The sequence below is a fragment of the Amblyraja radiata genome, chromosome 19 (genome assembly GCF_010909765.2).
Source record: "Amblyraja radiata isolate CabotCenter1 chromosome 19, sAmbRad1.1.pri, whole genome shotgun sequence".
Taxonomy (NCBI): domain Eukaryota; kingdom Metazoa; phylum Chordata; class Chondrichthyes; order Rajiformes; family Rajidae; genus Amblyraja; species Amblyraja radiata.
The window spans coordinates 28,923,694-28,938,335 of NC_045974.1; the positions used below are offsets into that span (position 1 = coordinate 28,923,694).

At 39.8% G+C, this 14,642-nt stretch overlaps 1 protein-coding gene across 2 annotated transcripts in view; it reads right to left on the reverse strand.

Annotated features, from left to right (window-relative positions):
• ano6 (anoctamin 6) overlaps nucleotides 1–14,642 on the reverse strand; it is a 99,350-nt gene that overhangs the window by 62,296 nt on the left and 22,412 nt on the right. Inside the window, exons 2-3 of one of the 2 annotated variants that reach the window (XM_033038134.1) lie at nucleotides 10,880–10,959; nucleotides 9,997–10,044 (exon numbers count right to left, since the gene is read on the reverse strand). In XM_033038134.1, coding sequence (XP_032894025.1) covers nucleotides 9,997–10,044; nucleotides 10,880–10,959 — 128 coding nt within the window. The remainder of the gene's footprint in view (nucleotides 1–9,996; nucleotides 10,045–10,879; nucleotides 10,960–14,642) is intronic. The other variant, XM_033038135.1, reaches the window with a different exon arrangement.

Sequence of the window (14,642 nt, forward strand, 5' to 3'; positions counted from 1 at the left end):
CTGATTTCACTTTGGTGAGAGGCTGCTCATTGCTCAAATTGAGATTAAGGGAAATTCTTCTTCGGTCATGGCTGACCATGGGTGTCTCCAGGGTGCTATTCCCTATATGGAGGATGCCTGTGCGTGACTTTATTTAACGTGGGGAGACTGGTGCACAGACAGCCACCCCACGGTCCTTGTTAGATCTGGATCAGAATCCAGTAGCATGGAGTCCAAGACGACTGGAGACCCTTTCCTGCTGCAGCCTTCATCCACCTTCCCAGCCGTTGTGACGTTCCACTGAGATAAGCCATCGTCCTCCGCCTGTTCCACCGTTGAGGTCTTGGTTGGAGGGAAATATTCTGTGGAGTAGTGGCAAATATGGTCTCCTTCTGAGAGCTAGCCCACCTGCTTTCATCTGGAAGCTTATCTTTCTTCAAATGTCTCATTTCATTCTCCAGCCACACTCTATTCCATTAGGAACATCTGCAAGGGAATCCATGTCGGTAGGTAACTTGTTCCAGCACAAACCTTTAGTAAACCCTTCTTCAGTCTGAAGAAGGGTCTCGACACGAAACATCGCCTATTCCTTCGCTCCATAGATGCTGCCTCCCCCGCTGAGTTTCTACATCTTTTTTGTCTACCTCTAGTAAATATCATGTTGGTGAGTCCTTTGCATTGATTCACACTGTTCAGAAATTCAAGATTGAGAGTGGGCACAAATGAGAAATTGATATTCAGTAACAGCAGAGTCAGCACAAAGGTGCGGGTTGATTAAATTAACTGCCTGCTTAATGTTGCTGATCAGTGATCAGTGATGCTTCCAAGAGGGCTCTAGTACATTTTCTTTCATAGATTAATTCATTTTTCTCAGTGCCATTTCAAAATTTGATAAATCCTTTCCTATACTGAAGGCATTTCCAAGCAAATATCCACCCCAATGTATTTAAAGTCAAATACTTGCTCTACTTAATGAATATATTAAAAGTCCCTGATTATATTATAATTTAATAAAATATTCCCAACCAGTTGTTAATCTCTGTAAATAATGGTACTGATTCCATAATTAATGTAAAACATTGACACATAGATACATGCGATGAGGGTTTGCTTTCATCTCATGATTAAGAATGTTTGCATTCTTTTCATTTTACATAGTCTTGCTTTAACTGCGATCAATTAAATGGTAGTTGCTCACTGTTAGAATGCTGCAGGATATGAATGATATAAAACACGAAAAGGCCTTATCAGCTTGGTCTTTTGTTAATGAGGAATATTAAATGCTGAAACTAAAAACAATTCCTAACATGCGATGATGAATCACAGGATTTTCAGGGTGGAAATTTGTAATAAGAACTATTTTTAAAATGAGCTTTTGGTCACATTCAGAGGGGGTTAAGAACAGAAGTTGCAACATTAGTTACTTCCTCCAGTAAAACCATGAGTGGATGATATTGTTTATTTCTCTGTGGGACAAATGGTAAATATATACTGGCAGTAAATTCATGAACCTTACACTTTGTACACATTGTGTCTCCAATGTCAAGACTTGACAAATATATTAATGTAACAAAGTATACAATGGAAATAACTAAAGCCACCCATAAAGACAGGAAGCAATGCTGACAGATGCATGGCCTTATCACCATTATTAGAAGAGACCATATAATAAGAAACCAAGTACCAAAGGGAGAAGCAACATATTGGTTACCACGGAGGCCAAAGAAAATGCCATGCTAAAGTCGCACAGAGTGGTTGGTTAAAGAAGAAAATCTTAAAAGCAAAAGGAAAACAAATCGTAATCCATGCAATGGCAAGAAATGGGACAGCTAAAGAATTGCATGAGAAAGAAAATATAATGATCTCTCTCTCGAATAGATTATGAGCATTTATAAAATCTTGCCAATGGTTGGAGAGAAGCTATTTAGACATGTAAAATACTGCGTGGACAATTGATTGAGAATAGGGAGTTCTTGGTAGAGAAAACAAGATGCCAGTTTTGCTACACAGTTGACATGTGTGTGAAATGTGACAAAGAAAAGGTTACAAATGATGGAACTCTTCAAAGTAACAGGGAGCCTAGGCCAGAGAAAAGTCCTGCTGGAACACAATGGCCCACAGTTTGTACCGTGCTGAAACACACTGCAGATTTTAAGATTAAGGCTAGATGACCTTGAATATTATGTTACATTATTGGCTGATATTCTGTTTAGCAGAAACTCGTGTTTTTATTCAAACTGATCTGAATTAAGTAGCAGATTGTGTGTTTATCTACTGTCAAATCGATTTCTGTGGTTAACTGTTGTAGAGTGAGTGTTGTAAATTGTCTTAAAGGGTCCTAGTTGCGCACGAGAATTTGGTTGTGATAGCACAAAAAGTTATAAGGATTTGATATCTTACGTACATCATGTGTCTCACACGTTGGTTAGGCAATGAATGCCTGATTGGGTTGTGGTTAAAGATGAGAAATTAAAGATTACATTTTGAAACATAAGAGAGAAGCGCTAGTGGAGATGATGAACAAGGAAATTGAACTTGAATCATTCTAGATACACCTGCTGCATTTTTGTAAAGCCGCTGAAGCTTATGGCTTTCTCGTTGAAATTTATGGCTGTGCAAAATAGTTTGCATTGCAATAGACTTTGGTGAAAGTGAACCTGAGGTAACAAAAGAATACATTAAATGCAGAGATTTAGGTGAGGAAAGAAACATGCAACATTGCATCTTGGTGATACATGGAACTTGGAAAGGACACCTGATTTTGCAAAACGATGGATGAAAAAAGAATGAACACACAGACGGTGACATAACATTATGCCTTCGACAACATAACAGTAACTCTTAGTTATGTGCGCCATTAATTCTCCTAGTTGTTATTTTACTTTAACGTTTTAAACCTTTGCAATTATGCAATATTTCAGTTGCTGAACTCTGATTTCTGGTCATAAAATGGTCAAGAAGTTTCTCTCTTCAGGTTAACACAAAGGTAAGGCCATAATGAGTTGCAAGCAGCAACAGTTCTCACCAGCTCATCTCCCTGCTCAAAATGCAAACCAGCTTTTTTAGCACATACAGAAAACATCTGCCTTGTTACAAACAGAGATATAGGCATTAACTGCTCTAAAGGGAATTGCTATTCAATACACAATTTGACATGGTTATAAGAACATTGCGTGCACTACCAAACTGAAAAACAGCCTCCTCGCGTCTGTTAGACACAAAATTCAAGAGTAACTCGGCGGGACAGGCAGCATCTCTGGAGGGAAGGAATGGGTGATGTTTCGGGTCGAGACCGTTCTCCAGCATTTTGTGTCTACCTTCAATTTAAACCAGCATCTGCAGTTCTTTCCTTCACATCTTCCCATCTGTTATCAGGCTTCTGAACGGTCCTTCTACAAGCTATGTTACAGTCTGATTCTCATCTATCTCATTGCGGACATTGGAGTTTGTTTCTGGAACTGTTGCGCTAGAGTGCTGAGAACTACATGCCTCACTCTACCTATTGTACTTGAGTTTGGCGTGATTGTATTTATGTGTAGTATTATATGATTTGATTGGATAGCATGCACATTAAAGCTTTTCACCATATCTCAGTACACGTGACATTAATAATTGTGCTGAAAACATAAGAAAATGCATAATACAGCACAGGATCAAGCCCCTCGGCTCACAATGTCTGCGATGACCAGGATGCCAATTAAACATATCCATATGATCCATATCCTACCATCCCCTGCATATTCATTGCCTCTCTAAGTGCCTCTTAAATGTTGCCACTGCATCTGCTTCCATCCTGGCAGTGTGTTTCATGCCCCTACCATTCTCTGTGTAAAAAGCTTATCTTGTATTTCTTTTAAACCATGCTCCTCCCACCTTAAACCTGCGATCTCTAATATTTAACATTTCCACACTGACGTTTACTAAAAATATTAAATGTTGAAAACACTTAGCTAGCTAGCCGGAAAGTAAATGAATGTTCCAGTTTCACTGTGAAGAAGGGGCCTGATGCAAAATGCCGTCTGTCCAATTCCCTCCACAGATGCTGCTGAACCCTTCAAGTTTCTCCAACGGTTGTTATTTACTAATGTTTCAGTTCAATAGCTTTTCATTAGCACAACAAAATGCTTGACGTTTGTGGTTCTAAGCTACTAGACATCATTGGAAAGTGGAAATGACAAAAGGAAAGATCTGCCAAGTTGGAAGATAGGATGACAAATGACAAAGATTAAATGACAAAGTTAATGATATCTCAAAGCAGTGAGCCTGATGAGAATATGTGAAAGCCTATTTTTTGGAAAATAAATAATTTAATATTCTATATTGTCGAACTCAATCAGGGAACTTGAATTGTACTTGACGCGGTGCTGTTTCCTGAATCACAGCGCCCTGTACTTGGGTGAAATTGTTCACCATTCACCCCCATTCATTGCAGAGGCATCACATTTCATTTGCCAGCTAATTACAGATTACAAGCTTCCAAATATAAAGCAAGCCAGAAAATTAAATATGCCTAATTGAAGGCATGAGAATAGTGGTGGACCTTAGCTCACTGTTTGACTGTGAGGGTATAAGAGCCACATGGCACAGAGACAGGCCTTTCAGCCGATCAACCATTTACGTTATTCCTACACTTATCCCATTGTATTCCCACCGGATTCTTCCATCACTACACATTAGGGGTAATTTACAGCAGTCAGTTAGCCCACCAATTTACATGGTTTTGGGTTGTGAAAAGGAACCAGCGCACCCAGGAGAAAGCAGCACAGTCACAGGACGAATACATAAACTCTACACCATCAGCACAGAGGATCAGGACTGAATCCAGATCACTGGAGCAATGCAATAGCAGCTTCATGAGCTGCGGCACTGTTCCACCCCTCAAGTCAGTGGTGAAGCCCTGTCTTTCTCAAAACCACAAGCAGCATTTGTATAACTTAATTTGTTGAATGCATCCTGCAGGAACCCTTTGAAGGACAAGCTGCTAGCTGGCATTCGGACTTAGTTTTCCTAAAGACAACCAACCCAGAGCTGAATCTGTTAAAGTTAACCCAGATTTGCAGATAATGCTGTAAACATTAAAATACGTTATTTCAATATGCAAAGGAACTCATATTTGTTTGCTGTGTGTGCGCTCTGATAGCCATTTTTGTCTATGTTAATATTGTGGGTGTATCAGTCACAGCTGGTGGGCAGCAGATGCTTCCTGTCTGTCACATTGTGGGCTTAGAATGTCATTTAGCAACTGAAAATGAGCACTGCATCACTGTGGCAAGGAACTCAACGAATAATCTACAAATAATGTGGCTGAAAAAGACTACGTGAAATATCAGCAATTCTACAAGAACATCATATCCAACTAGATAAGTAAATCAACATTTACTTGAAGTAATGATCAGTTGCATTATAAATGTATTTCAATTCATTCAAAAGTAAATAGCTTTAAACAAAAAGAATCATGGGAGGTTGAATTCATGCAGTCAGCGAACAGAACGCCAACATTAATAAAGCATCCCAGCAGAAAGCAGCAGAAAGAACTTGTTCATTGCTGTGAGTAGCTGTGGGATAGTTCAAAATAAATTAATTGACAGCATGAAACAAACAAAATACTATTCTATCACAGGGGGTAGCATTTCAGTTTAGGACCAGCAACAGAAAACATTTCTCCTCAGCAATATTTAAACAGGCAAACATTTCTGAATTTGTTGATCTTAATAACATTTCTTGCTACACCCAATCCACAAAAATTGACCCAGATATAACGAGTTATGTGCATTTATATTCAGTACAATGCATTAAGTTTTAGAACATCAAAAAGAATACTTACCAGTACATAAAAACAAACATGATTAGATGTTTCCACCATTTATATAAAACCACAGTAAAGTAGTATTTTCATTTTGGTATAATTTTATTTTGCAGTAAAACCGATTGATAATATTAAAAGTTTGAGAGTTAGAACGATTCAATCAAATTGTACATTAGAATAGATTATTAGTGCTGATCGTAATATGTTGGATAAGGCCAGATATTACATGGTCCCAATTCTTGTGTTTTAATTAGTCCTGTCTGCATTATTTCTCTCAATAATGCCCCAATCTTTGAGATTAATGGCCCAGTTTTAAATGGAGCAGAGACAGTGGGCTGGCATGATTACTGAAGATCCAGTGCTTGGAATACTAAGGCATGCTCAGTGATCTCAAACCACACACTTATTGTGTGCAAAATTTAACTGCAGGAAGAAACTTGAAACATGTCATAACTAATTAAGAGTATATGACACCCTGGATAGCCACAGGCGGGTCGCAGGCAACCATCTTCAAGTGGAGGCTTTCTTTAACTTGTTATCATTACTGAGTGTCCTAAAACCAGCCCACTCACACCAAATGTTCCCGTAGATAATGATCTGCCTGGCCCAATATTATGGGTTCAGTTCACTTTGACTACCCCATCCTTGCCATGATCTCCAACTGCAAAATTCTGGGAGATCTTGGAAGAATGGCCCATGCTACTGTTCAGCATGATTCTTGTTTCTGGGAGCATTTTAGAACCTCCTTTTCAAAACTGCTCTCCTCCTGTGGAAGAAACCAGGAGGTCATATTTTGGGCACTCTGCGCTGCATTTGCAGAAGTACATTGTGAAAACAAATCAATCATTATGACTGCCATTGATACATGACATTTATATGATAAGTGGAAAAAAATGAGGGTTGCCATGTAACGTAAACATGAAGATTTACATGATGTTCACCAAGGGCATTCTAGCTCAACCCGCTTCCATATGGTTTTAGAGACAGGCTAATTTTATCTGGCTTTATCTGAATAATAATGACTGTTTGGTGTTAGATTTGCATGTGGTTTGTGACCACTTCACCAATTTATTGTAGGTGTTCGAAAATTTTGATATTTTTATGCAATCATTAAAGAATGAAACAAATGCCATAGTACAATCGACTGGTCTTTGTGTACCCATTTTTAGACACTTATTTGTGTTTGAACCTGTTGGAAATGTAAATTTTGTTTGCTTATTGCAATGAATCATCAGGCCTCTTTTGAATAGCTTACTGACGAAGAAATCCAGTTTTCAAATTGTGACAATTGTGGAGAACTTCCTGAATGATGAACACACATGCACCAGATGGTCTTTGCTATTAGTGTTTGTGGTTTATCATCGTGACTATAAGGGTGACATTGACAGTAGTGTAGTTTTAACTCAAAATCTACCAAAAGAAATGACAAAAAAAAACCCCTTACAGGATTAAAGAGAAACTGAGGCTGGTGTAACATTCAGCATATTTCGTGACTTGATCTTAGTTGATGTGAGGGATTCTTTATATTTTAATTTATTTCGTTATATTAGGTTATTATTGTCGTGCCTCAAATTCAGTTAGTGGTAAGTTATCAACATTGACTCCCTTCAACATTCTCTAATCTTGCAATAAGATTTTTGATTCCTAACTTATTTAAGGATATTCTAGAACAATATTTCTGATTATGTGTCAACACATAAACATCTCACTTAGATGCACCACTTTGTGTTCTTCCCCATTGTATAGGAGCATACATATGGGACTGATTTCTCAAGATGTTTGGCATATGTTCTGATGCAAGGGGAATCTGTTTTGTAAACAGCAGCAAGGTCACATTTATTGAGCAAAGCAATGACTTATAGATCTGTGAGATAACACAGCAACTTGTTTGTCTCATAGACACAAATAATGACAAGTGTCAGATGCATGCTACCTTAATTCAGTTATGGATCTTTTTGTGTGCTGTATTGATGGAAATTTCAATCAAGTTTTCTGCAAACGTTTTAACTGCTGTGGTAACGACAATGACAAGCCTTATTTTAATCTTTCTTTGATGGGGATTCATCACAAAACAGGAGAATTGCCACTAATCTCAGATCCACCAATGAATTTTCAATTATTCTGTTATTTACACATGGCAGATGAACTATCCAAATGCCAAAGTAAACTGGCATGGTACCAGAAAATTGTGACAGATAGAGTATGTTAAGAAATAGGGTGGCACAGTGGCGCAGCTGTAGAGTTCCTCCCTTACAGCACGAGAGACCAGGGTTGAATCCTGTCTAAGGGTGCTGTCTGCACAGAGTATGTGCGTCCTCCCTGTGACCAGGTGGGTTTTCTTTGGTTGTTCTGGTTTCCACCCACACTACAAAGACGTACAGGTTTGTAGGTTAATTGGTTTTGATAAAACTGTAAATTGTCCCTGTACATAGGATAATGCTAGTGTATGGGCCGATCAGGGGTCGGTGCAGACTCGGTGAGTCAAGGGAGCTGTTTCTGCCCTATATCTCAAAACTACAATTTCTATAAACAGCAACCAAGGCAACCAGAGAATTTCAATCACCAAAACAGTGGCATGATTGCTGTCCAGTCAGATGTCTAGGGCATATTCGAAAACCATGAAACCTAGTTTAATACTGGCAAGACCATTTAAGTCAACTGTTAATAGTTCAAGACTATCATTCATCTCAGCTTTGTCCGTTTAGGATAACTAAAGGCCTAAGTCACCAAAAGAAAGGCCACGTTTCATCAGCTTGCAGATCCTAGGCTAGGACAAGCAAGAAAAGCCTCTCCTGAAACAACAGGAGAAAGGAGGAGTTCATAGTTTGGAAGTACATTTGATCAATGAGGAATTGAGATCATTACCCTATCAAACCTACAAGCAGTAATGACGGGGATAGACTTTGAGAATGAAGTGGCTGACTAAAAATCTACATAGACATGTAAATTGATACTGCTACAGGTTGATAACCATTCTCAATAACCTCCTCGGTAACCTACTCTACTCTCACTATAGCTATGATTGTGAATTGAGACACATTTCCAACACCACCTCTAAATTCACCAATGATACCACTGTTGTTGGATAAGTAATGGGTAATCAACCAGATTACAGGAGAGAGATTCAAATCTAATTGAATGGTGCCAGAATAACAATCTTGCTCTCAATGTCAGGGAGTCACAATACTGGTCCACAAATTCTGCCTCGGATGTTGGCTAAGGTAACGGTGTTCCAGAACCCTGGCTGCAGGGGACAGATTGTATCTATCAATTAGCCACGGAAGCTCCGATGAGGTAAAGATCAGTCGCCTCATCTGGCCTCAGTGCCACATTTTCTGGGGGACCTCTGCAGGGGGAGTTTCAAATGCGCTCTCGTGCATTTGTCGGGATTAACGGAGGTGCCAGACCACCAGTTGCCGGAAAATCAGTGGTGGACCTGTACTTGTAACATTCATTTCAGCACATATTTCTTTTATTTTTGCTTGACAATTCTATAATGAAGTTGTGGGCATTGAGCTAGAAGTGAACTAGATGTGGACATGCCATTAAGACTTATCTGGTGTATATTTTCTCAAAATCTGGCCTCTGATTCGTCATGAGTTCTGATGCATTTATCAATGGCAACTCAGATCCATGCGACCACACAAGTATGTGTATATTGCCTTGCTGCAGTCTAAAGCCACATTGTTACACAATATTGATGATGCAGCAATTTCTGGGATGCGTGTCATGTTCCTTAGTAAATTGGTGAAGTGGTCAGGTCATCTCATACATACATTTTTTTTAAATTTAAAAAATGACAATTTTCATTTTCATAATTTTCATTGATTTCATCATCTGCAAAGATTCAGCATTTTAACTTCTTAAGTTTTCTATGTCAGTACCATAGTAATTGCCAAACACATAGAACTGTATTTAAAATTATCTCTTGCGATAAAGTTAACCTCAAATTGTTTTCAAAACGTTTATTTTTAATATTTTAATATTTCAAAAATTGAAGAGTGTTGCAAAATTGTTTTCATAGTTGCCCATCTGACCTTGTGCAGAAGGAAACCTGACGAGAGCAGTGATATTCAGTAAGTTTGATGTTTAATGTTGTTTGGCAACTACTTGGTGTACGAGTATTCATTTAACAACTTAATTTGTAATCAAGAATATCATTCCCCAGAAACTTCCACCAAATGATATGTGCACATGCAGTACTATCTTACCCCATATTTGGACTGGACTAAGAAAGTTGACTCTTTATTACAAGGGCCCTGTTAATGGTATGGGGGAAAAGGTTACATATATTCAACAATAAAATAGATTATTATATTGCTTATTAAGTGGCGACATTGGTCATCTGCTGGATTTGTGCACGTTTTTATTTGTTAAACACACACATAGTAGAACTCCTTTCATCTTACCTTTGGTTAAGTCCAGGTTCTGCTTCAGAAAATCATTATAATAAATTGTGGATAAACACTGTTAAATGTCATCACTGGTTATATTCAAAAATGTGATTATATTATTTAAAATCTGTTCAATAAACAATATTTTCGTAAGCCAGGCATTGAGCGATATAGGTCATTTCATAAAAACTGGATCCAAGGCTGTTGTTAAGAGAGGTAAATGGCAAAAATGTTATTAACTTCTATCTGTCATTATTTCCTGTGCTAATATCAAGAGGAAATGCCAGGATATCAGCATCATTCACTCTGTCCAGTCTCCCCAGCCACAGGAAATAGCAAAAGACTGTTAGCACTTGATCTTCCATGGAAACGGAAAAGAGAAATAAAGTTAATTACTGCCTTTGTCAATACATGCTGATGAAGCATTAAAAAATGTGGCCTTCACATCATCATTTGCTGTGCTGGGCACTTCCTTAATAAGAGGATTTTCAGATAGGTGATAGATCCTGATAGTTGCCAGAGATGCAGAGTGAAATATTATACATGTGGTATAAAATAAGCATAAACGTTAGAAATCAATTAATATTTTGGAAATTATACATTTTATGCTATATAGCACAGCTGCTTTCCAAAGAGAGTATTGGAAAATAAGGACTAACTATTCTGCACTGCTTTTCCCAGGATTGCCAAACTGCCTTACCAGTTCAACTGCGCGTTGCTCTTGTCCAGGCAGTGCTCCATAGTTGGGGGTGTAAGTTTGTACGCAAAACTCCTCATCTCCTAATAGCACAAACAAAGATGCAATATTTATGATACACTCAACACTGGTAAATCAAACATTACTAAATAAAAAGTTGTTTACTTAGTGCGTGCATTTATATAAAACAATATTTAAAACCACCATGGATTTGCATCTGAAAATACCTACGCAGCATCTGTACATTTAGCTAACGTGCAAACCCCAACATTGCAAATATTCAGCGTCATTTTGGTTGCAAGAAATTTGACAGCACAAAGGTGCTTATTGTTTCGTTTTGTTTTAAGCATCTTTATGCACATGGTCAAAATGATTAACTGAAGACAACTAGAAGAGACAAGGAAGTTAATGCAATGAATTAATAATCTAGTTGTACATTCCAAGTTTAATTTTACTTGCTTCTCCAACCTAATCAAGGTTTTAATTTTAGAGATAGGCCCATCAGCCCATCATATTAGCGCCGACCATCGATCACCCATACACAAACCTCTCTTATGTTAACAAAATATTTCCAATCTTACAATTGACCTCATTATGGCACTCATCTACTACAAACCCACTGACTCCCATTGCTATCTGGACTACACTTCTTCCCACCGTGCTTCCTGTAAGGGCTCTATCCCCTACTCCCTATTCCTCCATCTACGCCACATCTGCACCCAGGATGAGGTGTTCCAAACCAGGGCATCGGAGATGTCCTCATTCTTTAGGGAATGGGGATTCCCTCTTCTACTATAGATGAGGCTCTCACCAGGGTCTCTTCTATATCCTGTAGCTCCGCTCTCACTCCCCACCCCCCCACTCGTAACAAGAACAGTCCACCTTGTCCTCACCTTCCACCCTACCAGCCGTAACATACAACAGATAATCCTCCGACATTTTCGCCACCTCTAACGGGATCCCACTATCTTCCCATCTCCTCCCCTTTCAGCTTTCCGCAGAGACCACTCCCTCCGCAACTCCCTGGTCAATTTGTTCCTTCCAACCCAAACCACCCCCTCCCCTGGTACTTTCCCTTGCAACCACAGGAAATGCTACACTTTTTGCTTTACCTCTCCCCTTGACTCCATCCAAGGATCCAAGCAGTCTTTCCAGGTGAGGCAGAGGTTCACCTGCACCTCCTCCAACTTCATCTATTGCATCTGCTGCTCTAGGTGTCAACTGCTCTACATCAGTGAGAACAAGCGCAGGCTTGGCGATCGCTTCGCCCAATACCTCCGCACAGTTCGCATTAACCAACCTGGTCTCCCAGTGGCTCAGCACTTCAACTCCCCCTCCCATTCCAAATCCGACCTTTCTGTCCTGGGCCTCCTCCATGGCCAGAGTGAGTCCCACCGCAAATTGGAGGAGCAGCACCTCATATTTCGCTTGGGTAGTTTACACCCCAGCGGTATGAACATTGACTTCTCCAATTTCAGGTAGTCCTTGCTTTCTCCCTCCTTCCCCTCCTCTTCCCAGCTCTCCCACAGCCCACTGTCTCCGCCTCTTCCTATCCTCTTCCCGCCCCCCGCCCCCCCCCCACACACCCCCCACCCCCCACCCCCCACCCCCACATCAATTTTTCCAGCATCTGCAGTTCTTTCTTAACCATTATGGCACTCACTCATTTTCTTACCTGTGCTTTCTGTTGCTGTAACACTATATTCTACACTCTGCTTATTTTCTCTTTTGCTTTACCTATGAAAGGTATAATCTGTCTAGGTATACGCAAAACAAAGTTTTTCACTATATCGGTATACATGACTATAATATACCAATACTAATGTGTTCTCTTTCTTTATCAATAGGAAGGTGTCCTCTATAACCAAGTAAGGTTTTACCGAGTAATAGAGTATCATTGTACATGTAGAAGAAACAAAGAACTACAGATGTTGATTAGTACACATTAGGACACAAAGTGCAGGAGTAACTCAGCAGCTCAGGCAGCATCTCCAGCAATATGGATAGGTCAAGATTCTGCTTCAGACTCTCAGCCTGGATCTGGGCCAGGAATTCAGGCGAGATGAGGCATGGATAGTCAGAGTCATCGGTCGTGGCCCGCGGGCAGCTAGAGCATAGGAATGGGTCGTGGAAACCTTGGCAGTGGTAGACACAGCCTGGAAGCAGTGGAGGAAGCTGTGTGGGCTGATGGTGAGTGCAGTTGGTCCGGCTGGAAGCAGCCGGTGAGGCAGTGTGGCCCGTCGTAGGTAGCTGGCCTAGCGGTGATTGTCAGTAGGTTCAGCCTGGAAACAGCAGGGTTGGCATTGCAGGTCAGGGGTGGCGTCGGACGCTCGGCCTGGAAATGGCCGGAGAGGTGGTGAGGGCTGGTATTGACAGCCTCGCCTGTCGGTGAAGTTCGCAGAAATCCATTATAAAGAAGTCTATAATAATGGGGGGTTTACTGTATATAATTTCCTCCATCGCCTTATTTACCCATGTTGCTTTATCAAAGAGCTACAACTATATAGTGGAAAGTGACCTGCAGGTGCAAAGCAGGATTTTAGGGACCAGAACTTCTTAGTGCAGAAAACTAACAAAACTCAGATCCAAATTATGGTAACGTTCTTGTTAATGTGGCTTGAAAATTATACAATTTAGCAGCTCTGGTCAAAATAATTCCTACTCTTGCGTTAACCCCACAATTATTGCAAATGTATGTGGTTCTTATGTGCAGTTGTGGAAATTGTGTAAATTCCCTTAAGAAGTTGATATAGGCCATGATTTTGATCCATTGCAATCCTTCTGATGATCGCTTAGTGATTCACCTCTACCTCATTGTGGACATTGGACTTCGTCTATGGAACTGCTGCACAATAATGCTGTGCACAATCTTCTGCACTCTGTATCTTCCCCTTTGCTCTATGACTTGATATTATTCATGTATATCTGATCTGTTTAAATAGCATGCAAAGCAAAGCTTTTCACTGTACCTCGGTACACATGACAATAATAAACCTAAAGCTATTGGATATGTTGTTCCAGAAATTGGACCCAACAACTTTGAAGGAACGACAATTTAGTTACAAATCAGGCGGTTTATAATTTTGATGGGGAACTGAAGATGGTGATATTCTTGTCAACCTACTGCCCTTGTCCTTCTTGTTTAGAGGTTGCAAGTTTGAGAGATGCTGTTGAAGTAGTCTAAATTAGTAACTGAATTGCAATTAGTAAAGTGAACACAGATGAGCCATGATACATAGATGTTCAAAGGTATGAATGTTTAGGGTGCTGGATGAGGAGCCAATCAAACAGGCCAGCTTTGAGCTTTCTGAATGTTGAAAGAACCGCACTCATGTATGTATGTGGAATGCATCCCACTGCAAACCTTTCTGACCATGCCTGTATCCCATAAGAGGAAGGCAAAAACAAACACAATTGCACAAGATGAAATGGTGGAAGAAGATTTTTATTCAAACAAAAACCTTGAAGTTCCAAATTCAAATTGGTGCAGAAGATTGATATGTTTTGCAATAGTCTTGCAAATAATGGAAAGGTTTTGCCGTGTCAAGTGTTGATTCACAAATCTCAGGATTCCCAGCCTTTAGCCTGTTTCACAGCCACAATATTTATGGTCCATCGATATCTGCTCAATGGTGATTAGCAAGAAGCTAGTGACAGAGGACCTGCTGATGATAATTATCCTACATTTCAAGGATAAGTAGATAACATAGTACACTTACTCATTGATTCATTCAGTTTTACTATCTTGGAATAGGCCTTAACAAAC